This window comes from Larimichthys crocea, chromosome I (assembly GCF_000972845.2).
Source record: "Larimichthys crocea isolate SSNF chromosome I, L_crocea_2.0, whole genome shotgun sequence".
NCBI lineage: Eukaryota > Metazoa > Chordata > Actinopteri > Sciaenidae > Larimichthys > Larimichthys crocea.
The window spans coordinates 6,646,292-6,674,089 of record NC_040011.1 but is presented as its reverse complement, the minus strand read 5'-3'; the positions used below and the strand labels follow the sequence as shown (position 1 = coordinate 6,674,089).

Below are 27,798 nucleotides of genomic sequence, written 5' to 3'. Positions count from 1 at the left end.
GATTTTCTTGATATTACTAAGATGTCCCCCAGTTATTTCCATAAGCAGCTCATGAAGAAGTACAAATTCTAGTAAAAAAAATAGAGCTAGGTGCTCTCCTACCTCTTTAATGAAGCGATACTGGTAGACTGTTTCCTCAGTGGGCAATGGCACTGTGAGCTGTTTAGGTGGAGCTTCGACAGTGGCCAGAATACCGTGACAAGCCCGGGTCTCTTCACTTAAAGTGCCGTTCAGTACCTCCCTTAACACAGCATCAAACTTTGTCCGACCCGAATCATCACAGCTGGCTCCCACTGACCACACCAGGCAGAACACAAAGATGCCCTGAGTAAAAGGAAAGGATAACTGTTACTGTCAGATAATAACTAATATCAAATGAATGCAATGGATAACATATTATGAACTGTACTGCACTGTACTGCTTTTTTAAACAAGTTTAACTTAAATATTCTTTAACATATTAAATAATTTAACATATACACCAATCCAACCAATTCTAACTGACATTTCTTGGAGCTGCTTCTTCTCTTGTACTCTGTATTGCTTGCTATAGTATTGTAATGGCATTTCACTCTGCTGGATAAAGGTTGAAGCAACAAGCATTTTTTTCTGAAAAAATATGTATATCAATGGATATTGGTTTACATATACGCCGATACGATATGTGTGCAATAGGCCAATATTAGTCTATAATATTAAATGTAAAAAATAATGAAAATGTGAATAGATTATTTTGAGACATAAAAAACAGAACCCACACAGGAGAGATGTTGGGAAAAGCAGCAGGAATACTGTAGGAACTGGAAATTCCTACTCCATCAAGAGCTATCATGAGCTTAGCAGCCTCATGATAGCTCCTGCTGGTAAAAGGCTGATTAATTCAACACTTTGATAATGACTGGCTGAGAAACATGGCAGAGAGAGTTGAAAGGCATTCATCAGTGCAATGTGCCACAGGGGGATAATAGCAGTGCTTTCAAAAGACAGGATTCAGAGGCAAAAAAAATCAATTGGAACTCATGCAGGGGGCAGAAGAAAGAGCTCATCTGCTAAAAAGTTTCCAGATCTTTGTGGTCCTGTTTGGCGCTGACTCAATTGGAACAGCATGTAAAAGGAAAAGGGAGTAAACTAGATACAGTATACACCCTTTGGTCGCTGGTTTGATTCCTGTGGTCCTGCGGTTCAGTGAAAAGTGTCCTTGGACAAGCTATTGAATCCTAATGGCTTTTGCTGTTGTTTATAAGTGTGTGTCGGTGAGCTTAGTATTATCATAAACGCTTTGGATAGCTTGTATTGCTCCTGATGAGCTGTTGGCACCTTGCATGGCTACCTCTGCCATCAGTGTGTGTGTGAATGGTTGAATGAGACAGGTGTTGTAAAAAGCACCTTGAATGGTTGGTAGACCAGAAAAATGCCATATAAATGAAAGTCCATTTATATAATGTTCTGATGCAAGAATGCAAAAGTAACAGCAATCTGAATCAAGCTGAAAATAACTACAGACTATATAATTGGTGCTATTGGCCTGTCAGCAAGGTGTCAGTTGAATTGTAAGCTGCCTTTAGGTCATGCATAGCCAGAATTCCCTGTAGTTGTGCAGAGTATCAGGCACCATTGGCGATTGTCAGTCCCTATCATGATAGAGAGCTATCTTCTTTCACCGCCACTCTTTTCTCTTGCTGTTCAGCCTAGCAAACCAGTGATTTTACTCATTTAGTTTCTCTCTTTATGTAAGCCCCCACCCATGTATTTCTGCTTTCACAAGCAAAACCACAGGCTTACAACACGAAGAGAAGCAAAAACAAAACTTGACAGGACCGATTGCGATTTCTTTAGCAGACATGTTCTCACTTTGTATTCTGAGCACATAACAAGACTGTTTTAGTCAGATTCACAGTGGGTATAAAAAACAGTCAGTTTGTTATTTGTTGTATAAAGACAGACTACTTTCTAGTTATTTCATCCCACGCAAACACAGTCACACAGAACACACCTGCGCGGTCAGCTGGAGTCTTTGTGATGTGCAACTTTTTAACAGATGATACGGTGATGAAATGTGAAGAGGCACATCAGTTAGAGCGGGATGTCAGCTTGGTGTTTCTAATCACTTTTTATGGTGTATCATATCAACTGATTTGAAAAAAACCTGTATGTTGCATTGTTGCATTTGTGTGACAAACCATCCTGGGTTGTGGACTTACAGTAACTCAATAATGCTGTTTAATTACCCACAATTCTTGTTTTATGATGCTGTACCCACTTGTGGGTTTACAGGTTCAATAATATCTTATTATTATTAATACTATGATAATAATAAATAGTAGCAGTTGTGGTAGTAGTAGTTGTGGGTACACAAACCTCCAACCAGGAGCAAATATCTTTGTCATTCATGCTCTTCATCTTTGCTTCATCATGAAACTCATCCATCATACAGTCCATCAGATTCATCAGGGACTTGACGAGATTGGTGTCAGAGGTCGGCGACAGCTCCTGAAATGGGGTGAAAAGACACACAAATTACAACGTGAAAAGAAGTTATGTCAGATAACTTTAAAAAGTTAACATAGCTGACATAGCTGAAGAAGAAACAGTAAAACCAAAATAACTAAACAGTCTAAATATACAATTTATGTAATTTTGATATGATAAAACCAAAGTAAAACATTAATTTCATTTGCAAACCACTTCTAGCTAGAAAATGTTGTATTTCCTGAGGCTGGTTCAGTACCTTGGTGGCCTTTCGAATGAGCTGTATACAGGTTGGCAGTAAGCGGTCGAAAAGGGCAGTGATGAGGTCTTTGTGTGATGCACTGACTGTGGCGGGCAGGGTATTAAGCCAGGACAGCATCAGGGGCCGCCAACCAAGCATATGAGGCTCCATGTAGATCATACCACAGCGAGACACCTGCCACAAACAAATACCACGCCTGAAAACACACATATTCATGAAATTCATCCAGATAGTTCGGTCATTTCCCTCATACTGGTATATACCATAAATAAGTGTTCATTCCGTGGTTATGTGATAACTATATTACAGCCTTTCCCTGAAGGAAAGCTTTCTAATGAGAGCCCATAGCTCCAAGTCGCACCCGAGGAATAGCTTCAGGAAAAAGTACAGGTAGAGTTAAAGAAATGGGTGAAGACATAATGTATGAGCAGGAGCTAAAAGACATGTAGATATGATAGGAGAGAAAAAGAAAAGGGAAGAATGCGGCTTTTGGGATAATACTTGAAAGGAAGAAAAAGACAGAAAGAAGAGAAAGCAACAGTGCAAAAACGGGACCCTGCAGAAAGTGGAAGAGTTCACTGTGATCACAGAAATGTTGATATCTCTGCATTCAGCATGATGAAAGGAACAGTTGGCAGGCTATAGAGAATAAAAAAACAGAAATCTGTTTAATAAAAGAAATGTTCAGCCAGGGAGATGTAGAGGTATTCTCCCAAGGCATCTATGCATTGAAACCGTGAGCCTTTGTTACTGCCTCACAACAAAGAATCATAGGGATAGGTACAATTTTAAGTACTGGGAAAAAAGATCTATACGAGTTCAGTTCCTCAGTTCATTTCAAAGGAATTTAGAGGTGAATCTCTCCTTCATGTATTTGTTTGCAAAGTTTTCTGACTGACTGCATCTATTATATACTGGTTATTAATGAGCATATTTAAAACGCCTGCAAAAATATCCCCACAACTCACAGATGAGACTACATTGTCTGAGGTTAATAGCATCACCATTTGACACTTCAATAAAGAATAAAGGACTAATATGATTCGCATCCAAAGATGTATAATAGATAACATCTACAAATGTGTTCAACACAGTTTTTGACAAACTCTACATTATTTGGGTAGATAACAGAAAATGAAAGCAGACAGCACCAGGGCATGACCACTAAGATGAATACAAGAGAGTGTGTGTAATAGAGACAGCCATGAAGGACATCATGAGCAAAAGCCTTTGTGTAATCGGAAGGATGATAAGATGATGTGGATTAGAGTGATGGGATATATTTCCCAAAATGTGGTCAGAACCAGTGCAGCCACATTACAGTAAAAGAACCACCATCTGAGTACAAAAATTGTATGTTTCTAAATAAGAACAATGGGTGATACATCCTTAGCTATATCCAGAGATTGGATTGCTACAAAATGGAAAAAGCAGGATACACTGTGATGAAACCCTTAATCGAAGTGAAGTGAAGGTGCTTCTTACTGTGGCTGGCGACGCCACCTCCAGGTCCATGGGCTCAAAGATGAGGCTCATTTGTGGTGACATCTGAATGATCTCACCGCTCATCAGACACAGCTTCTTGTTGTCGTCGAGTACTGTGTTCATATTCTCAATCCACACGGCGTCCACTGGGCCGTCAAAGATAAGCCATTTTCTGTCGGGGCTCTGAGAGAAGGGAGAAATAGGATTGCTCACACCTTGAGGGGACATTTTCAGCACAATTCATAGCACAATTACACATGGATACATCAAAAGAAAGGTCATAAACAGTCACTAATATTGATCACACTGGTGATCTGCTGACTTGTAACTCAACAAAAGGTAAATGCGTAATCACATCAAAGAAATACAACTAAAACAGCGCCGTGTAAAATTGTATAATTCTTGATGTTGAAGCAGCTTGACAGATAGAAGCAGGGATGTGAGGAGGTACACACAGGCAGTTGTACAGACAGAAAAACACTTCAACCCTGGGGAGGATTTTTACTTCTTGGAAAAGAGAAGCTAAATTTACCAGATGGTTGGGCCTTGCGGTGAAAGTATGAAAGATGAAAGTATTCATGGAGTTTTTAAGTTTAGAGCTTAAAAGTGCATAAAGAAAACTCACGTTCTACCACTTGCTTTAAAAAGACAGTATCCTTTATGCACTCACTGTTTTCATTTCTTTCCCTCAAACAGAAATCCCGTGCACACTTTCAAGGTCGCAGAAAAACTCTTGTGCGTTCTAATCTGAGTGAAGAATTTTTACTAAACGAATGAAATTAACACCTACACTATCATAATGGTGGCTGACAACAAGAGTCAATTCTCCAGTTAAATGGACTGGCAAGAGCTGTGCTTTGAATTGATTTGTTGAAATGTAAACAAATGGAGATGCCTGGGCTGAGGCCATCTGGTGCTTGAGAGGGAAGTGAGTATGCTGTAATGTAATGATCTGACAGAGAGTGTTGGCACTGAAAAAAAAAATACATTGTGTATGCAGTGAGTTTAATACACTACACTGCTGCTGACTCCAGATTAGCACACAAAAAATTAGTTTAGTAAATGTGAAGGGGAAAAAAAGATCAAAACAAAGAAAGACTTTTGCCCAGAGAAGAAAATGAGTTTTTTGAAAGTGAATTAAGACCAGCCTTGTTCTCGTTTTCTATTTTCATTGCATCAGTATGTACTGCCTCAGCTGTCATAAGCACTCCTCACACTCCTTATTCATTGACAAAAAAACAATTTGTAAAATGACAACTTTATATACAGAGACAATTTTTAAAATGACAAGTTCATTTGGAAACAATTTGAGAATCGGGCGAACAAATGATTTTCCATTATGACATACACCCTCCCACTGCCATCTGTAAATCGTCTGTCCATGTGTGTCTAGTGTGTGTGCGCATGAATGAAAGAGAGTTATTAAAGATCTAAATTTAACAAGACAGCAAAATGTTTCTTTTGTTTACCCTGTCACTGCAGCCTTTCTTTTCACTAGCTTGAAATTAATTGGAATGTCATGCCTATTGTACAATGATCCATCCTAAACTAGTAAACTGAGACTGAGCGGACGATAAAGTCTCATCTTCATGCTGCACAGCACCCCATAACATAAAACAATTAGTATGTTGCACCTCTGGCCACATCCCAATGTTTAGTCTAGGTTTTAACCTCTAGGAAAACATGCAAATGTATTTTTAGTTGTTATGGAGACAGCACATGACTTTCATGCAATAATAGCATAATACTACATCTCTACTGTTGTCATCTCAGTGCTGCCTTACAAATAGGGAACCAGCTGTTTTGAACAGCTACATGGCTGCACACAACAAAGTAGCTGAGATGGAGGTATAATTCAAATACATATGTGTACAGTGACATGAGGTTGGTTTAAATGTCTGTTTCCATATAGATTTTTTTTTGGCCTTTTCAAACTTGTATGGTGGTTGGTGTGATTTTTCACTACATCATTCATATGTGGAAATAAAAAACACATTCTGACCCAACAACAGACCTACATTTAAAAATGAAGCCTTTTGGAGTCAGAATAAGTGCCATACCCTGATGAGTGGAAGATGAGTTTTCTCTGGTAAGTAAAGTAAATGCAGCAATCTTCATTTTCACTCCGAGGAGAAAAAAAAGAAGTTTGAATAGCAGAAAGTATACTGCTCCGATACTATAGCTTCAAGTTCTACTGCCTATTGTCAGAAGCCCAGTTTGACACGTCGCTAAAATGCTAGAAGCTTCCACCAAAAAGGAACCTGACCGACTGTGATCCAGCTGAACAGAATGATTGACACTACACTGCGTGTTCCTCTGAGAAACATCATCTATATAAAATGTTTACGTCTTTCCTACAGCTAAAGTCAAAGATTTGACGGGTGTGAAAAAAAATAATAAAAATCAAGACTGTTCTGAATGAAACAGTTTCAGGAAAACAGTTTTGTGCAATAAACTAAATACAAGATCATATTTTTGTAATGTCCTGATATTTTTTGATGAAAAAACGTAAAAGTCTCAATGAAACATAGAGCTAAAGAAATTTGGACTCACACATTAGCACAGCACAGTATTTGGCTCGCGGTGCACATGATCAAAATATAACAGATCTTAGGGGAGCTCTGAGGGTATTTTCGGTATTTTTTACTCAATCAATAACCTTGGGAAATCTCTCTGAGGATACCATTAGTATGGCCCCTTCCTATTGTAGTTTGTCTCCTCTGCCATGTCCTCATTCACCAGGAGTTGTGGAATCTCCACGAGGATAAATGCCTCGTGGAGGGAGCCACACCAATAAACATCAAAAGGTTTTCAGTTTTCAGTTCCGCAATTACAAACCCAGAGGAATGTTTATGTTTGTTATATACCAAATCAACAGTAAATACTTGTTTCTGATTGACTGGAAGGAGACAATTAAAATGCTTTATCTGGATACCTCAAACATAGTTTCAGTTAAACACTTGTCTTCTATAATAACCATAGCAACAGTGTGTAACCAGTTAAATCATTACAGCTGCATTTTCAATTGAAAGTCATTCTTCTGTAACAAAAACTCAATAAAAAAAATAAAATAAAATAAAAAACAAAAATCTGTCTGTGACTAACAAGTATTAAAAAATAAAACTTGTTTTTGACACTCAATACAATAGAGACCTTTAATAATTTAGACAATTCTGCCTGGTTGGTACTCGGATAATGGAGTCTTCAGTAAAACCGAAAAAACATTTTGAAGTAGGACACTAGGTCTGGGGGGGGGGTCTCTGAGATAGTAGGTCAGCAGTATATGCCACATAGAAATGTTATATTTCATCTGAAAGCTGTGAACCTAAAGAGTAATTTGAAAGCTTAGTACGGTGTGTCACGTTTGTGTCGTAAATATTGTGTTTTCATTAGGAGCCTAATAAATGTTTGTATATAATGACCATTCCCATGCTTAATAATGCCTCAGAAGTCATTGCAGCAGTTTTTGGGAAGATACTATTACCACTAGACTTGTTTGGTATTAAGACACCAAGACCTTGAAAACTTGGACCATAAAATGAAAAAATACCATGCTGTGATTTGGAATCAAAAACTTTTCTTTGGACAGTTCTGTATGAATTGTATTTGCTGGCAATAGATGGTGAGCAGTTCTGTTCTGGAAACCAGAAACCTGCTTCATGTCAACACACCCTGGAAAACCATGCGTCCTCTGAATGCCCTAGATGTCTAATTCGTGGTTTAATTATTCTAGAGGTCACAATAAGTCATTTTATACAGTGAGACCAACTTTCAAAAAATGGTCTTACATTAATGAAATGGCTAGTATGGGGATTAAAATCATCATACATGAATACAATTGGTCTCACTGAATCCCACAAGAGTCTCAGCTTTCAATGTCATAGTCAATTTATGCAATTCCAATACTGTTTATGTACCCCAGTGTGCAGAAATATTCAAATACACATTTATACTGCATCCAAAAAAACAGCATTGGTTTACCATAAATTGGCATGTCTCTAAAGGGAAGACTCATTGTCCCATAACATGACATGGTTAGCACCAGCGCATGCCTTAGGTCTTGCAGTTTCATATGAAACCAGTATATTCACTGCTACAGCCTCTGAAAGACAGCAATCTCACCTGAGGACGTTGCTCTTCATGTGTAGTTTAAGAAGTTAAACAACTTTAACACAGTCTCCCCAACAGCTATTATTTGTGAATATACACAGCATTAAACACATGGAAACCCATGGGAGCTAGTAGGATGTGTTACAGCTCTCACAGAGGCTTTAATAAATTGGCACTATGTTGGAGTTTGTGCAGCATGAAATATTATATGAATATGTACATTTTTACCACACATATCAATATGGGCCAACAATGCAATTATACTGGATTTAAAGTGCTCTGTATCCAGAGAAATATAGGTGGTGTGTTGCTAACCCTGCACAAGTGCAAAGTGTAAACATTTGAAGGTCTGACGGAGCCTGTGGCTTGCAGTTTGAATAGTGTAAGAGTGTTTCTTTGTTTATGTCTTGAACTGTCTTGAAGTGCTGTACTCTGGGCAGCTGACTTACCTGGGAGGCAGCGTAGGTTCTGTATCTGATGGCGAGGATGCCATCAGACCACTCGTGAGAAACAGGGTCAAACTGGCCATACAGCTGGCCCATGGTGATGGATTTGGGATTGATAACGGTGATCTGTACCTGATTCTCGTCCATCAAACCCTGGTGTAATAACCACATAAAAACACACATCAGACATACTGATTATAAACAGAGATATGAATTCAAGAAAAAGAGGGGTGAACAGACAAATACAAATTAAATAAAGCATGTACATATGCACCCATACATATACAGTATACAAATATGCTCAAAACAGCAAAAATGAGCATGACTAGCCACTCATTTGACCAATTTGTCTCTGCCAAGACTGAAAAATTGCTTAGAAGAATAGTGTCTGAATGACAGGACTTCTGCTAACCGAGGAAGAAAAGCAAAAACTGCAACAAACGGCTTTTCAGACAAGGTGTCACTTTGAGTTAAAAACAATGAGAAAAGTGAGCTTCTGAAAAAAAGAACCAAAAAAAAGAGAGAGGGGGGTGGAGGGGGAGTTGGACATGATCAGTGGATGCGCAGCAACAAGGATGACGATGATAAATGTAGCATTCCCAGGCGTTCCATCAGCAGGCCTTCATCTGTCTCCTTCGTGGGATGCCTCTCAGCCATGTAAATACAACAAGCCAGTTCTGCTCTTCTCTGTGAGATCGATAACTCCTAAACAAAGACTACAGCTCTGACAAATTGGATGGATGTGTTTACTTGAGACAAACATGTAGCTCAGATAAGCCTTGGAAATTGAGTGCAAAACATATTTTTACTTGACATGAAGGTATGATATTTTTTTACTGACTGAGCAAGTTCATGTCCCAAGGACTCAGGAAACCATCAAATTTGCAATAGAATGCAATCAAATAATGCATGGTTAACCATCATAAAATGGGATTTTTTTTCATAAATGCCTGACAAATTGACCAGGTGAATGTCTGACAGGAACATAATAAATAAGTTGGATCTCAAGGACAACTACAGGAATGCAATGAAGAAAACAAAGTAGTTTACAGTAGCTATCGATCAAGACTTAGCGCCACGTAAGGAATCATGAAATACAGCAGTCTTTTATTTTAAACATAACAATTAGCACATCTAGCTTCTATTTCCTAATTTTTACTGTCAACAGATAAAAAGCACTGCACCCACGTTCTTCTACACCCTATTGTTTAGATTTAAACAGGAGATCATACCTTTTCACAGACGTCATGAAGGGCTGCTGCCAGCACACGATACGCGCTGGTCTTGCCTCCAAAGGGCTCACCCACCAGCATGAAACCATGCCTCACTATCATCATCTCAAAGATCTGCAGGATTTTCTCAGCAAAGAATTCGGCAACTTGCAGGTTCATGCGCTTGCAGTTTTCCTCAACAGCCTCCAGCAAGATGCGATAGTCTCGGTTTGGAAGCTTCACCCCCGGGAAGAGGTCAGAGGTGATACCCTGAGATGGAAAGTAGTTTTGGAACAGTGAGGGAGGAATCTTCAAGTTGAGTGAGAGAACATTCATATTTCCACACAATTTTAAACACAATGGAAAAGCACAAACTCTGTTCACTTTGAGATGTGTCGGGGGAGGACAGTTAGACAAATGATGGACACACATATTCAAAAGCTCTGTAAATAACCATTCACTGGCAAACACACACATACTCCAGTGAACCGTTCTGACTCAAACAGGGTTAAATTGTCCTTGTGCATCGTGGTACAAACTGACTGGAATTAACATGGGCTGACATCACTTGATGTGTATCGCTCCATTAATCAAGACAGGAGGAGCTTCACTCCATTGCACCTCAAATAGCTTCAGATCATGGGCCAGGAACTTGGGCAGATTGACATCAATAATGGATCTCAGCAACAGGGTGTCTTCGTTCTCTTCTGGAAATGTGAGCTGCGGTGCAACAAACCCACCGACCAAGGAAGAAGAGAAGAAAAGGAGACAATATGAGTAAAAAGGGAGACAGTGACAGAAATAAATAAAGGGAAATGAGGAAAAGACTTGTAATAAGGATCAGTTGAAACATGAGGGCAATTGTCACTGCAGTGAGAATCTAAAGGGGCATTTGGGGACGGTTTTTATGATCATCACTGCATGACGTGGCATAAAGGTGACTTTAGCAGTTCACACAAACTACCAACCCGATCCTACTTAATAAATGTAATAATCTTTAATAAACTTTGTTGTAACCAAATCCAGATCCACACTGAGTTATGTGCACATTTGCCTTTTAATTTGCTCAGCGCTGTTTTTATCAACATAGACTGAGCAAAAGTTAAGAAACTGTTGCATCCTAATTAAGCACTCTTCGTTCACTGATCAAAGAGTTTTTAACTTTTTTAATGTGTTTCCTTGAAGGAAAAAAAAAACACCATTAAAATCTCTCAAAACTCTCACAGTAAAGGTTTGAGGCATTAAACAAAAGACAAACATGCTGATAGTGACACTAGAGTTGTGTATAGCTGACACTAGAATTATTTTGTGGTGAAAATATTCCATCACATGAAAATTAAACTGTGCTGACATACCTTGAGGTTTCCAGCTGCCGTCAGCACAGACTTGACAGCCCTCATGCCATAGTCGTAGTGATGTTGCATCGAAAGTTGCTCTGAACAGAGTCGATAAGTGGCCACAATTTTCACCGACAAGGGCCGTGCATTCACAAAGCCGCATGAGTAGAGCACGATCTCTGCGATCATTGCATAGTCTGGCACCATCATAGCCACAGTCCTGAACAGAGCCTGATGTAAAGAGATACTTTTGCTGAATGGTTTTAATTTCAAAAGATTTCAAGTAGAAGCTTTGCATTTTTGTGATGTTTTATGTTAGTGTTTTTTTTTTAATTAGTAACGTTCAGAGACTGGCATAGCTGCTTTTACCTGAGGAACGGGTTTGCACAGTTTGGTCACTCAAAACAAAAAGAATGGCTGAGACACTGATACTCTACCTTGAGGTTGTCTGGTAGCTCAGAACGTCCAGCATAGCCGGGATTCATAGTAATGAAAACGGCACATGATGGGTCAAGTTTTAGCTCTGTCCCTTCAAACATCAGCAGCTCTGCATGGGCCGCAATTCCTGGACAAACAGATGCAGTTAGATACAGTATGTATTAACTTGTACTTCATGCCTTTTGACTCTGATAAAGACTGTAAAAAAGAAGAGTAGTTAAAGGCTCCAGTCTTTTTTCCCACTGCAGATTCAGGATGCTGCTTCTTTGGATACTTTTTTTCTAATGAGATTCTGCCACAGCTGTGTGCCTCATCAGAAGATGACAAATGAACACCATAGCACTAATGCTAATAATCCATGGGCTTAGAGGCTTAGGTAAGACAAGTGAAGCTGAATCAATTGTATTTAGCCAGAAATCAAGGCTATGTATAACAAACAACACAATTCAGGTGTCCAGGTCTAAAAACAACTGTGAAAACTGTTTTATTGCAGCAGCAAAAAAAGAAACAATTAGCATTTCCAAACTTTAGTTTTGAGCTAAGAGAAATCTGTATACGTCTAGACTTTTACATTTCTCGGTGCAAGTCACTCAACACAGGTAACACAGATTGGACACACTGCTGTGCTGCATTGAACAAAGCTGTGCTTGAAGTTCTGCCGCACAGCCTACACAAATTACCTTGGCTCTGTGTTGTGTGTCTTTGTTGTGTGTGTAGTCAAAAACCTGCCTTTTTGCTGGTGAGAATACACCAAACTTGTTTCTAGTATACTGCCGATTTTCGCAAACATCAAAAGGACAACACAAAAAAAAAAACACAAACTCCAAAAAGCACAGCACGAACCTCTCTGTATGGTGAGTATCTGTTGAGCTACCACAGACAGCACTTCCAAATCAATGCGGTTAAACTCATCAAAGCAGGCCCAAGCTCCACAAGACAAGAGGCCCTGGTCACACACACACACACACACACACACACACAGATACAGACAGAGCTATTTCAGCATGGCAATTTCAGTGTAAACTATTTTTTTATTTTTTTGCGGTCATTTACTGGCTCTGGTGGCTTCCCACACTCAAAGCACACACATCACTACAATGACATGAACTTGGGGGGTTGAACAAAGGAGTTCATGACTGAGCCATCAGTGCAGTGTTATCTCTAAAGGAACAAGTCTTAATATTCTACAGCTCTTACACCAGCCCCAGGAAATTGACAGGAACAGTGTACATGTGTAGTTGACTGCATACATTTTATAAATCATTATTATGACATCTTATTTGCATAATAATAGGCACACTAATTTCACTACCACACTGCATTATATTTGTAAGGATAGGTTGTAGTGGTGTGTAGACACTGACATTTAAATGTTTTGTTCGCAATTCTGTGACAGGAGAAAATAAGTCACCTTCTATTAAGTGACTCTTTGCTGAAAAATATGCTACTGGTATATTCCAAGGTAGAAGTATCTGTTCTGGCACGCTTCCATCTGAAAGACGAGGGCAACAGCACCTGGGAATATCTACTTCTGATTAACTATCGGGTGTACAGTATGTCTTCTCCATTCTTGTGTTGGAAGAGTGCTTTCACAACTGTTTGTGAGGGTTAAAGTTTAGCTAGGAAATAGTAAGCAAATTATAATAATTTGAAACTCATGGTGAGAGAATTATACTTACTTTGAAGAACTTGCCCAGAGCAATGTAGTCCAGTCCATCAGAGCAGTTGAAGACTACACACTGCTTGGCAACAGCTTTGGCCAAGTCTTTGGTTGTCTCTGTTTTTCCTGTGCCAGCCGGGCCCTCAGGGGCTCCTCCCAAGTGGAGGCTGAGGGCACCGAACAAAGTGCTGAAGTAAGGGGAACAAACAGGAAAAAGCTCATGTAACACCTTATGGCCTGGCAGTGATTCATGTGATTATGTGTTTCCTCACTAAGCCATGTAGATATATTTTTATCGACAGTAATGTGTCAAAATAGGTCCACTCCGGCCTGGCTGACAAAACATTTAGTCAGACGTTAAAGTGACTGAGGGCCTCACTGCAGGGAAGCTGCATTATGGAAGGTGGCAGCTTGAGTGCTAGGCTTTCTGACACACTGGAATCTCATTTGTGAGCGGATTTTCCACCACAATAGAGAAACTTGGCAATAATATAATAGTGAATTAAAGCAGTGATTTTGCAGCATAGTGTATACATGTCTTTGCCCACATGGTGTGGTATGACCAGTCTACAGTATTCTCCAACTTGGGGTTTGTAGAGTCATTAGAGGAACAGGACTTTTGACCACAGGCATTGCCAACAAATACACAGTGAACTGTTGGCGGTGCTTGTGTTGTAGTTTTACCGATAGCAGCGGTCAGTGAGTGGGGTAATGACCAGACGTGGAGTGTTGCCCAGATATTCATAACCATAAGGCAAACCAGCATTGATCATCTTGGTCTGGAGTTGGTTCTCCTGAGTGTGACACAGAGTTCATAAGTCAATCACTGCGTATGTACAGTATTATGAGTAGAAATCATTTAGATCAACTAATCCCTACTCCTCTTACATACCTGCCAGTAGTAGCGCAGTTGGCTTAGCCACTCAAAGTCATTCTCGTCACTTATTCCCTTTTGCACCAGAGCAGCGAGCACATCCCTGGCATGCACGTCCAGCACAACAAGGGCTCCGAGCGTCAATCGGTTCTGATTGGATAACTTGCCACGTACAAGTGCCACAATGTCGTCAATCTGTCTATTGTTCTGCTCCAGGTAGGCATCTAAGGCCTGAGGGAGAGAGGCACGATTAAATAGATGGCAGAGTATGCTGGAGTTTATCAAGACAAAGAGAGGATGTTATCGAGGCGCCAACTATAAACTGAAGGTCGCAAGTTTGGTCCCTGAAGAGTCTATCACAGTCAAGATGACTGTGCTGGACTGCTTTTGTTTTACTGTAGGTGCTATAGGTTTGGTATGATCTTGAACTTAGATAAAATGTGCAAACTCTGAAGTCTTGAAGGAGATTTTAAAAAATAATAATAATCATATAACCTGTGATATAAAGGGCTTTTCCATTCAAACTTTATAAAACAGCACTATACTGCAGCTGATTATGGCAGCAGAAATCTGCTGCCTACATCAACTAAATAAGATGTGTCAGCTTATGAAATATAGGTGCTCTTCATGTGATGTGACAGATTTAATACAGTTTGTAATTTTCATTCACACCAGCTGTTCCCGTATCTACCTCAGCCTCTGTGTTTAAAGCTTTAAATTTGATGATAGCTTGTAGATAGTGCCACCAGGTAAGCCATTACTGAGAGTAACCCATTCACTGAGAGCTAATCTATTTGTCATAGAGTTTATCCGGGAACAGATCAGACTTTGCTGACCTCATTTCAAGATTTCTTTTGTTCAAGCTGTTTCTCACACTCTCATGTCTGACATGACATACTACTACGCTACTTCCCAACGTAGGTTACCATGGTCACGGCTTTGATACAGGTATTATGCAACTTCACAGCATACTGTAGATGATGTATTTCAGATACTAGCTGCCATGGTTACAGCCTCTTTTATTTTTGTATTTCAGATACTAGCTGCCATGGTTACAGCCTCTTTTATTTTTTTCAGATTTTTTTGGGGCCTTTTCAAGCTTTATTTCTGATAGAGACAGCTGAAGAGTGACAGGAATGCAGGGAGAGAGAGATAGGGAATGACATGCAGGTCGGATTTGAACCCTGGGCTTCCACAGCAAGGACTGAGCTTTCGCACATGGGGCAGCTGCTCTACCAACTGAGCTAAACACCGCCCACCATAGTTACAGCTTTGATGCAAACAACATGACACTTCATAGGATACTGGACAGTATGTGTTTTATCAGAACATGCTGACTTGCTTGCTAAGTATGTCAGTATAAAAAGTGTGCAGGCAATGGACAGGCCATTTTTCTATCCAAATAATTCCCAGGATACCTTCGAGGATGGCAAAAATACCTTGAAAACAGATGTGTTGTTGAACAACATTCTGAGTTTTTCAAAGACAGTCAAGGATTCATTTTTTTTTAGAAAAACAGAAGCTCAGATGCTGTGACTAGAATATAATGACAACAGTGTTTATGAGAGGCACAGCTTGGGTTAAATTGAACATCATGAAGTGCTTTATAATATGAAAAGAACCTGACCCCAAGACTACATATGTAATTCAGAATATATAATGCATGTTGCAACAAATATAATACCTCCTGGCCTGAATTAATGGCTTCATGAATGTTCTTTGTCCAGTAGACCTGTGAGACGCAGAGCACTGTCTGGCCTGGCCAAGCCCGCACCCAGTTGATCCTCAGCTCATTGGGGTACGCCTTGATTGCCTCCCCAATGACCTGCAATGGACCACAAGCATGACAGAAGCTTTAACTCCCTTATAAGTTTATCATGGAAGATATCAGAAAACATATAGAGAGAAGCCTTGAATGTGCAGAATGTTAGTCTATAAATGAAGCTTAAAATGTAAAATCCACATAACACCTTATGGAGGGAGGCACTCATGCCATTCTCCAGTTCCAGAAGCCACTTCTCCACCTGGCCCCTGGCTTTGGAGGTGGAAATAACATCCAGCAGCTGCACCACTTCACCCTCACTGCTCTTCATGTGGGTGATGTCAAGCACATCAGTGAACACCACACTAGCAATGCCTTCAAAGCACTTCTTCAGAAGAGGCTGCACCCTAAGGAGAGTAACATAAAACAAGTAAATCACTGAGATATGCCTATCATACACAGTATATCTGATTTAATACATATCTTACACTGGCTCGTCACACTGTACCAAAATCAACACTGTAACCAATGCAGTCATTTTCACTGGTTGCACCATTGCTCAAGCTTTACTCACACTTTACATATAGAAGTGCTTGTACTGAGTGTACTGTACTTGTACTGGGTGTACTGTGCATGTACTGGGTGTACTGTACTTGTGTACTTGCGAGCTTTGTCAAAATCTCAGTACACAGTAGAGCTGCGACTATAGATGTTGCAGTTGAGCTGTTTATGTGCTGCTTTCACTGCACAACCAGCCAGACACTGTGTCTGTATGTGTCTGGATCAATATGAGCCAGACACATACAGACATGCACTTAAGGCCCCTGTGTGTAGAATTTGAACATTTCGAATCTTAGTGATGACAGTTTGTAAAAAACACATTGAAGAATGAATGCTGATATTGCATTGAACTTAGTTTGAAAGATGCCACAATCTAGTAAAGGTAGTTTGTTAGTTCACATCTATTCTGAGAGTGCATGCTGTTCTATTTATTTATTTTGGCAGATAATGATGTTAGCGTTTGCAGTTTTTAATATAAAAAAGTAATTATGCACCCAGTTTGAACACCTGTCTTCCTCTGGTGAAACTTTGAAAAATGAAAAGACTGCAGAAGTGAAGCATGAGAAGGACTGTGTCTCAGAGCTAGAACACGTTCTTACTGTTACTGATCCCAGGCTTCCTTTTCTTAAATTAGGTTCCATGTTATAGGACGATTGCCCTTGAGCGTGGCTGTCTGAACACCAGCTGCTATTTTTTTTCCCTTAGAAGTCAAACCAGGTTTAGTGAGATAACTACAACACTGGCAAATTTGTATTTTTATATTTTATATTTCATCACTAGTACAAAGCTGTAGTTTACAACCCATAAGAGGCATAACCCACCACAAATGTGTTTTAGTGTGGAGATCTTTAAAAGCTCAGTGAATGTCATAGGGTTGCTTACTCTCAGTATTTTTACACTGTGTTTATGACTTTTAAGTTACATTTCTATATACATATCTGTAATATTTAAGAGTTTAGTTCAGAAATGTGATACACCCCAAAATCCTTTTTTCATTTGCATTCACACCATTTCCTGTGACCTTTGCGGTTATGAAACCCTTCTTTTACTTTGTCCTAAGTCAGGGGTCGGGAACCTATTTGGCTGAGAGAGCCATGAAAGCCACATATTTTAAAATGTATTTCCGTGAGAGCCACATAATAAATTTTAACACTGAATACAAATAAATGCGTGCATTTTTAAGCAAGACCAACAATTTTAGTGTATAATAAGTACTGAAGCTAACCAATAATAAATAAAATACTTCATAACATTAATGTGACCTGTCGAAGGCTGGGCGCAAAGAAGACCACCGGGCTCTCTCCGAGGGAGGGAGAGAGGGAGATGCCCGGCCACGGCTCCGTCCAGCATGGACTAAAACACAGCACGGACACTTCAGAAACTATTTAGAATGAGTTAAAATGAATTTTTAAACAGACAAAGTAGTTTTCAAGACGGCATATTGCTAGCGGATCTATTTTCTGACCCAGAGTGCGTCCGTGACTGGTTCTGCTAAGGTCCTTCTTATAGTTACTAACTTTTCTTAAAATCTTCGAAAAATAGGACATAGGAGCAAGTGTTCTAATTCTAAAGAATTTAAACTAAAAAACTGAAATTTTGCTTTCTCTATATCCCTGAAATAAAAGAAAGTCCATTTGTTAGTCTTGCATTACATTCAGAGACCAGTGACTCAAAAATGAAACTAGAACTTTCCCATCTACTACTGCAGAAATCCCTTCTTTACAGAAGAGCCCGTGATTGTGTGCATCTGTACTGATGTGATGACAAGTCAGTCAAAGAGAGAGCAGAGGGATTGTAGAGTGGAAGCGAAAAGAGAAATAGAAATGGAAGGAAAAGAGTAAGAGGCTAGAACATCTTTTGTCTGGAATCGCATTCATTATTAACCAAACGCCCAGGGTGAAATGAGACAAGGGTTGGTTATCAGTAAGGACTTGGCTTCCGGGAAAACCACTTTGGAGGCTGAATAAGTATCGTAGTTAGCTGAATATTTCCTAATCCTAACAGCAGTTTCCCAAAGGTCCAAACTCTTTGAAAACGGTTTTCTATTTTCTTTTCTAGATATGCTTCTTACACATTTCTGTTTTGGTGTTTTTTGGTGGAATGTGGTCTGTGGTTTCCCCATTTCTTGTTATACAGAAGCTGGTTTAGTTTATTTTATCATTGTCTATATGCCCAGACTAGTTTTGACTAAATGTTAAGTGAACTGAATGAGTTATTGATTTTACTGACTTTACTAGGGATCAACCAGGGTGCTGTGCATGGCCACTAGGGGTTAACTGTAATCAGGAATATCAAATAATATAATAAAGTAGTATTATTACTGTGTACACAACTAGGCCTAGACGTTTGAGCTGTTTACCTTGTGGGGTCTTTGTTCTCAGAGAGGATCTCCAGCAGCTCGTCATTGGACAGGAAGAAAAAACGTGGAAAATAGAGACGCTTTTTCTCCAGGTAGTTATTGAGACCTTTGAGGATCATGTCCAGAAGCACATTGGTCTTTTTTAGCTTGTCTAGCATCTTGTCGATGGCTATCACTTTCAACACGTGCTTGTCCTAACAAAAAACAGGAGAGAATAGTGATCAAACACAATAATCACTTTCAATTGACTGCAACAATATTTTCTGAGGTTAACCACCAACATGATACATTTTATTATCATCAACAACTCCCGACAGCATTTAGTTAGGATAAACATTTATTCAAAACACATAAATGGACATAATTTACCCCTCTGGACAATTTCAGGTCCTCTCATAATAATTTCAAGTTCACAGTATCTGGTCTCTGGTTTTGACCGTGGTAAATTGGCACAAGCTGATAACTACCCATTGCAGAGTTTTCTCTGAGTTTTACGTAGTCACTAATGAGATATCTGTTTTCTTTGTCTCTTTGGACTGTAAAGCTTTTTCAAATGGAGCACTCAGCGTCACTGTATCTGCAAGAAAGCAGCAATTTTATCACATTATCTCCCCAGTCAAATATAATTTTTAATTCTTAGGCTTTAGGAAATTTTTAGAGCTGGCAATATACTGCAACTTTTAGTTCATTAAGGAAACATATGACAAGTTGATGTTTTGTTGTATTCATATTTTTCCAGCATGTGTTGTCACTGCTGCCTTGAAGGTAACACTAAAACACTGCAATATTGTCCTTACAGCCTTTTGTTCCACAGTGACTCCCACTTGTCACCCAACACCCTAAAAAAATCTATGATGGGACAGTAGTAGAGATTTCACCTGAGGCCTGTCTAGCACCTATGAAATATTTCAGCTCTGATATCATCCCATCTGTACACTAAGTCACTATCCTCTGGAACTGTCACCCCCAGGAAGTGCCTAAATAAAAACTCCATCTAATCTTCAAGGTTGGACAGTGAATGCCTGAACATGTTCAGATGAAAACGTTCTGAGATGAAGCACACGGCCTGATATCATCCTGGGGCCAAAACATGGAGTAACACAAGAAGATGCCAGCAACTGACATCAACATCTTTGCCTTTTATTGCATACACATAGCAGCAGGACAATCTCTTCAAGTTCTGTTTGAAACCACAACCACAATGGGTAGCCTAGAATGGTATAAAATTATTTTTGATCTATTGTATCTATCAATTTGTTATTGACTTTATATGATTGACTCATACCAAAATGACAATTTCCCCTATGGGCTCACCGTATAATAAACAGAGATCAAAACCACAGTGATTGCTTTTTATGAGATAGACGACAGTAACTGAAACTCACTTTCAAGGCTAAATGAAATTATCAAGCTTTGGTTGTGTTTGAGTGGGCCATACAATTGCACTGGCTAAGGGTGTCTGATTAATGAACTTTGATTCTGGCTTTTGTTAGATTTTATCAGACAGTGATTTTGGCCCATTCTCTAAGACGGGAATGTAATAAAAGGGCTATTTTTACACTGCCAGTCTGCCAGTGGGAAGCTATTCATGAGCACACTGAAGGGATAACAATGTTATAATGCATGGATTATATGTGATGATGTAATCATTTTATGCACCAAACAGGCTTCAATGAAGGACAGAAACTGCTCTAGCAGCTTTGCAAACATTATGGTGAAAAAAACACAAAGTTATAACCTAAAGAAAGTCTGTGTTCTGATGTGACACACACCACTCATCCAGGACAAAATAATATCTTGTATGTTCAAGCCACAGCCTGCAAGTGTAATATTAAATGAGGTATTCTTTTATTGACTATAATTGTGTTATTATTGGGTGAATACATCAGTCTATTAGTAAACAATATGTCAGTCATCATCTCCATAAGCTCAGGCTGTCGATGTTGTTTCTCCCTTCCGCAGCTCATTAGAGGAAGCAACGTTGTGGTGTGCTGCCAAGTTGAAAAAAGTAGGTTCATAAAAATAAGTCTTTTAAATTGATTTATCCCCGTTTTTTTTATCTGCAATTCTGCATGCAATAATAGATGAATTACACATTCAAGCAGCAAGTACGGAAAAGTGGAATTTGAGACGTGGAGACTGGAAAATCAGTAGATCTTGAGCAGCTCCCAGTGGCTGATCTGATGGCAACAACCCAGACAAAAAACCCTGAGGTGATTTGTGGATAGGAGAGCTGCACTGTAGCCTGCCTTTTTGTTCACACTGTGTTCTGTGGTAGTATGGGGTTGAGATGATTCCAATTTCATGCACTGCTGATCAATGGTATGGACAAGATGAAGGGATGTTTTCTTTGTCAGATTTTGATGCAGTGTGAGCCTATGCAGAGGGGTGTTCACCCTACAACTGGCCTACATGATGTTGTGAATTTGAACCATTAGCTTTAAACACTGCAAGAAATTGGTCATTACAAACGAAGGGCAGAGTGCAAATCATAATTTTGCCTTCCATGATTTATTCATTTTAATCTGCAGCGGTGAACATTTCCCATCGTTGGTTGAAAATATTTCAATTTAGATAAAATATGCAAATGTTATTATCAACCGTGTTTCTAAAAGCATTCAGACGGGGCGGTCGGCAGCGTAGTGGGTTAAGCGGCCGCCCCGTGCGTGGAGGCTACAGTCCTTGCCGCAGCTGGCCCCGGTTCGAATCCCGCATCGGACGGCCATTTACTGCATGTCATTTCCCCTCTCTCTGCCCCCTGCTTCGTGTCTATCTTCAGCTGTCCTATCATTAAAAGGCATTAAAAAATAAATAAATAAATAAAAGCATTCAGACGAGTAACTGGGGCAGAGAACTAACAAACGGTGGATGCCACAGATTCTCATTTGGGATTACACCAAATACACCTAACTGCAAAACTATTACTTTTTTCAATACTGACCTCACCTGTGAATCACAGGGTAGCCATGCCATTTTACTCTGACCATAATTCACAAAATTAACATCATGCTATATGGAAGGATGACTTGAAACCAGCAACTGAGACCATAAACCCATTGTGAAAATGTTAACAGAGGTAATAAACACACAGTGTACAGAATACAAAAACAAATACTAACCTCACTGACACTGGGTGAGTGCTAATGCAAGTGTAAAAAGTACTGTACAACCATTTGTGTCCACATGCTACGTAACACAACATGTAACACACAACTCACAGCAGACAAGACAATACACATGCACATCTGTGTGTAGGCTATCTGTCCCTTGGTGACCTCATTTTCTTTGTGGCTCAGTATAGCCCTGCCCCTTCCAGACAAAATCCATAATTTCTATTTGATGGTGCAGTCAGCCTGGGCTTTCTGGAGGACACTGCCTGAAATTGATGTGTCTCATTTCAGGTCTACTGAGGACGCCAATTACCCTTTGGAAACTCTTTGAGGATGCTGGTGCAACAGTGACTTTATCCTCGTTCTGTTGTTTCCAACTTGCTCTCCATCCCTTTCCTACCGATTCCCTTCTTCTTTCCTTCCCTGTCTCAGTAAAACTACTGCTTTTCACTTCTACTGTACACTTGTATCTCTTGTTTCCACTGTTTTTCGTTCTCACCCTCTGCTGCCAGTCCCACCACCAACTGTGATGTTACATGTCATGAGAAGAAAAGAGTCCTTTTGCATCAAAACAATAACACAAGCTTTCTGCTGAAGTGACCCGTAAACCTTCTAATCAGGATTGAAGCATGTCACTATGTCCAACTACTTTTTACATTACTAAAATGTGTGGTGTTCCAGAGGTTCAATGTCACTCTATTTAAAAAGAAATGCTACAGATACAGCAACCATTCTGTAGGAAATGGCTCTGCATGGTCTTTCCTCATCAACTGGATGCTTGATGTGCTCCTCTTCAACCGATTTAATTGAAGCATGTCACCGAAGTACATTACTATGTGCTGAAATTAAAAAATGTCCTAAATGTTTCGATTTAGACCTGATAGCATGATATATAACACAGGTATGTCTGTTCTGCATGATAAACCATCTCTGTAATGGTAGGGACATGGAGAGAAAATCTTGTATGTATCACCAACAGCAACAATCCTAGATTGCACTATGCACTACATGTTGCATTTAATAGAATGACTCCTGCAACCAAAGGTCAGCCAATAGGAGAGGGGCAGTTCATGTACTCTTTCAACAGTAGATGCCTGGCTAGTGGCTACACAGACAATGTTTGCCTATTTCTCAAACTTTTCGAAATACTCCACAGACTAAAATGTACCTTGTTATGATTATGATTGTGGTTATAACTAAAGATCAGTATCTTGATAGTGTGATAGTGTAGTAATATTTTTACATGTGACCCTCTACAGACAGTTCCCGGTATTTAAGCTGGTTCTCCTAATCATCACCACATCCTGCTGAAATAATAAAATCATAATGAAACAAAATCAAATAGCCATCCATCCATTTTCCATAACTGCTTATCCTTATTAGGGTCTTGGAGGACTGGAGCTGATCCCAGCTTACATCGAACGAGAGGTGGGTAGACCCTGAACTTACCAGGTAAACTTGTTTCATGGTCTCCCTCCAAGTTTTGTCAACAGTTGTGAAATTACGTCCCTCTTCAGGCATCTGAGTCATGATGTCTGGAGAGCTGAATATGGGCTCCAGGTAAAGCCAGGTGGACTGCACCTTTAACCATTCATCAATGATCTCTTGGAGGAGCAGCAGCTTATCCTCCCATTCCCTACAGGAGAAAATAAGTACATGAAAGTAAGGGATACAGCTCACTATGTTCAGTTGACTGAACATAGTGAGGTAGATTGTACTTTGTCCTCACTGTGGTATCATCCTCTCCCACCCACAAACTTGACAATGACATTGGAAAGTTGCCACGTCATATTACAAAAAAGTTAATCAAAAACTTTAAAGTAGCTGATTTAGCAACCTGCTCAAAAAGGCACAATACACTGACACAAAAGCAGCAGGGTATCTTGTGTCAAACTGTGCCTGGCAGCACCAATGCTGCAATAATCTCACAAATCATAGAGATGGGAATTTTTTATCATTTGCTGAACTCAGAGGCAGATAAAAACTGAATAGTAATAAATTAATTATAGAGTGTGCTCAAGTGAAACCACTGTTGAACTGTACTTCCGAGACCGACAAACAATGTGGATCAGAAGCTTCAAATAGAGGTATCAGGTCTGTATGACTCGCATGACACACGATTCAGAGTTATCCAATTAAGACTTTTACACAGAAAAGATTCAAGGTGCTCTTATCTCTGCTGGCATGACTGTGGATAGTCGCTGGCACCACCAGCAGTCATGTCCTTCTGGACAGAAGTGATTAACTCACTATCAGACACTATACATGTAAAATCTTGTTTACTGGGGTACATGGCAGCACAGCTATCATCAAAAAAGAACTAAATGTTTAACTCAAACAATCCTCAAGTAGATCTTTTTATTTCTTACCGTATCTCCACCTCGAAAGGCTTAATGAAGGGTGATCCCCTCATGGTTTGTGTTTTCACAATGTGATCATCCAGCAGCATCTGTATTTCATCCACAGTTGACAGAATGGAGGTGCCTGTCTCTCGATAGGCCAGGAGGTTGAACTCCATGTCACCCCACTCATTGGCCATTTTCTCCATGGCCTTTTCCAGGGAGTACTCCTTGCTGGCTGCCTCGCTGATGACCTCAAAGCTGCTTAGATGCTGTTCCAGGCGCATGGATATGAAGTTAGCCACACAGGCCTCATCATTACCTGATCGCAGGGGGAAGCCAGCCACCTCCGACATGGCATCCCAGTGACGGTCACACAAGCCTGGGTTGCACAAGACCTGTGAAGAAGGAGTAGCACAAAAACAATTTTAATAATATAGCGGAAAGATATTTAAATTTCCATTTATTATGGACAATAAATCTTTCTGTTAGGGACCTACCTGCACCATAGGAATGTGCTCCTTGAAGTCATCCACCTTAGTCTTTATGGTGGTGGCTATGTTCAGGGCATTGGGTACATCATTGAAGCCTTTCTCCAGCTTATACAGAGTGCGCCAGTAGTTATTAACATCCCCTTCTACCTACATGAGTGGGATTTAGGATGACAAAGACACTGTAAAAAAAACTAAAATGACTATAATAATCGACAACTGAATTAATATAATTAAACAGTTTGCTATACCAGACACTATATATTTATGTATTTACTATACAGTTTGTGCACTGTAGTAACTCACGATCCAGTGAATAAAAATAATCTTCTCATCCTTTCAATCACTGATGTAATTTCATAGAAATTGTTACAACAACAAACCAAGTATTGGCATAATTTTGCTGTTTCAATAAGTAAACCACCTTAAAGATTAATAACAAAGAATTTACAGATTTGAGTTCAAACTGATGGGTATCACAAAATGGTAAATGAAGTAAGACAGAGAGGGGCTGCTGGCAGGGCATGTTTAGGTAGTTTGAGATGATTAGAAAGGTTTCCACTGATGATAAATTCGATATGTATTTATAAATGAAATGGACGGGGTGGCTGCCTCAGTGATTTCGGGTGGTACTGAATGGTCACCAGGTTGAAATACAGTTATGTCAGCAGAAATAAGGGGTGGGTATGAAGATAGCAAAAGTGCTTTGTCTTTAAAATGCAGTTACTGTTGACAGCAAAGGACATTAAGCATAAAAATGAGGTTGGCATGGAGCACTGGTCTGAGGAGGTCTAATCGGTCAAGTGAAAACACCTGTGTGATTGTGCTTCAGGAGCTATACAGTCTGTGGCAGAATGAGGGCTGAGTATAAAGAGTAAGTAAGAGTATAAAGTTAAGAATGAGTACCATATGTCTTTTTCACAGCAACCATGTTCATTTGTAAAGTATTATTGTAAATGATGTACAGGTGTAATCAATGACAATAGAAATACCTGTTAGAGGGCCTGAGTTATACAAATGGCAGCAGACTAGATTAGAAATTATCATCGTTAAACTCGTCAGCATCGCCTGTAGTTTTTTTCATCTGTCATATTAACTTTTAACTTATCTTCAGCTTACTCTTTTTTTTAATCCAAAAAAATCCTGTGTTTCTTTTCTTGTCTTGTTGTTGTCATGCCATAGGACGACAAAATGGCTGCTATATAAAAGTCAAAGAGAGCTGGTTTATTTTAACACATCAGTATATTCAGAGGCAGTGGTGAGGAGGACATTGGCACAGGGTAAGCGCGTGAACATTTATTCACACATACATATCTCTGTCTCTAACAGGAGATAGCACATTTCACATAAATGTTATGTGAATGCAGCTAATAATGATTATATCATATCATTTTATTATTTTGGACATACAGTATGTTGGAGGACTGAAATCCACAAATGTGTGTGTGCTTGTGTACAGTGTTATTGTGAATAAAACCTGTACATCTGAAGGTTTACATGTTATGTTAGGAAGTAGAGAGATAGGGTTAGACTTTTAAACTTTTCAAAGCATACAGAGTAAAGTTCTGGTACCTTGTCTGGGTTCACACCCGAGAGCGGCCCATTGAACCACTGCTCATATTGGTTTAGGAAATCAGTGGCTGTCTCATAGAGACGCAGGAAGGGTGTGAGTTTGTCCTGGATCTTCTTACACTGTGGGTATTTGGAAACAGGCCAGCCAAAGGCTTCCTCCTCCATATTGAAATTGTTTATCTTTCCAGAGAGGAAGGACATGCATGAGAAGTAAAGACAGAAAGAAGAGACAAAGACATACAAAGAAAAGATAAGGTGACTAAATTGATGAGAGTATGATAATGCATGTTATAACTCCTGAGGTATGTTTACAGTCAATGCTGCCCTCTAGAGGTACAATATTTGCTAGCACGTGAAATTCAACTTCAAAAACAACATAGTAATCCACTGTACAATGAGATCTTTCAGCCAGAAGCATGTCTATCCATGACCACCAATTCATACAACCTCAAGAACTCAAGTACTGAAATCGTCATGTACCTTATCCATGGCTAACTCCAGTTTAGCATTGAGGGCCTGGGATTTCTTCAAGTACTTGCCGAGATCTGTCAGATCACTAAACGTGGTAAACTCCTCCACCTGTATGCTGTAGCTCTCCAGCTCTTCCACAAAGCGATCACGGCGCAACTGGAATGCAGATACAGAAATGCAGTCTTTGTTTTACAGCAATCACTATTTTGCAGTTAGATTTAACTATTTAGTTCCACAGTCCTGATGCAAATCAACATCGAGATCCCAACATTCAACAGATCAATAAATTGATAGAGTAGAGCAGAGACACACACCTGAAGGCCATTCTGATATTGCTCTGTCTTTTCAGTAATGATCCGTTGGTGTTCCATAAAGATAGATGGCATACGCCTGAACCACTGGATGGTCTCTGTGTTGAACTCCAAGTCCAATGGTGAGAGGGTGACAAAGTCCATCAGGAAACACAACTGTTCGTGGGACTCTGTCAGTCTTTTCTCCAACAGAGGCATCTCTGTGACCTCCACCTTACTCATGAAGGCCTGGGTGGGGTACAGGGCAAAAATACTTTGGTATAACTGGTATAGTACTTCATTTATATTGTAAAAATAGTTTACATTTTAAAAGTGTTTAATGACAGCCAAATGTGTGAGAGACAATAGGTTATACGTAGCACACCATGATGGCCTGTGTGCCAAGAATTTGCTGGTAGTTACCTTAAGCTCCATCAGTTTCTGCGTGTCTGGTGGTGTGCTCAGTGCCTTCTCTGCAATCTTCTCAAATTCATTACAGAGTCTGTGAGAGGAAGAGCATTAATTCAGCGGCTTATACAAGGGATTTCACA

At 39.7% G+C, this 27,798-nt stretch overlaps 1 protein-coding gene across 2 annotated transcripts in view; it reads right to left on the bottom strand.

Moving 5' to 3' along the window:
* Nucleotides 1-27,798, bottom strand: part of dnah7 (dynein, axonemal, heavy chain 7) — a 68,247-nt gene that overhangs the window by 33,136 nt on the left and 7,313 nt on the right. For both annotated transcript variants that reach the window (XM_019263404.2, XM_019263398.2), the window contains exons 15-37: nt 27,671-27,749; nt 27,272-27,496; nt 26,967-27,113; nt 26,487-26,666; nt 24,924-25,064; nt 24,454-24,821; nt 23,534-23,720; nt 18,975-19,168; nt 16,263-16,461; nt 15,977-16,117; nt 14,311-14,523; nt 14,103-14,212; nt 13,438-13,606; nt 12,602-12,704; nt 11,758-11,885; nt 11,339-11,551; nt 10,605-10,703; nt 10,005-10,253; nt 8,776-8,925; nt 4,217-4,399; nt 2,729-2,905; nt 2,359-2,490; nt 103-324 (exon numbers count right to left, since the gene is read on the bottom strand). In XM_019263404.2, the coding sequence (XP_019118949.2) occupies nt 103-324; nt 2,359-2,490; nt 2,729-2,905; nt 4,217-4,399; nt 8,776-8,925; nt 10,005-10,253; nt 10,605-10,703; nt 11,339-11,551; nt 11,758-11,885; nt 12,602-12,704; nt 13,438-13,606; nt 14,103-14,212; nt 14,311-14,523; nt 15,977-16,117; nt 16,263-16,461; nt 18,975-19,168; nt 23,534-23,720; nt 24,454-24,821; nt 24,924-25,064; nt 26,487-26,666; nt 26,967-27,113; nt 27,272-27,496; nt 27,671-27,749 (4,009 nt within the window). The remainder of the gene's footprint in view (nt 1-102; nt 325-2,358; nt 2,491-2,728; nt 2,906-4,216; nt 4,400-8,775; nt 8,926-10,004; nt 10,254-10,604; nt 10,704-11,338; nt 11,552-11,757; nt 11,886-12,601; nt 12,705-13,437; nt 13,607-14,102; nt 14,213-14,310; nt 14,524-15,976; nt 16,118-16,262; nt 16,462-18,974; nt 19,169-23,533; nt 23,721-24,453; nt 24,822-24,923; nt 25,065-26,486; nt 26,667-26,966; nt 27,114-27,271; nt 27,497-27,670; nt 27,750-27,798) is intronic.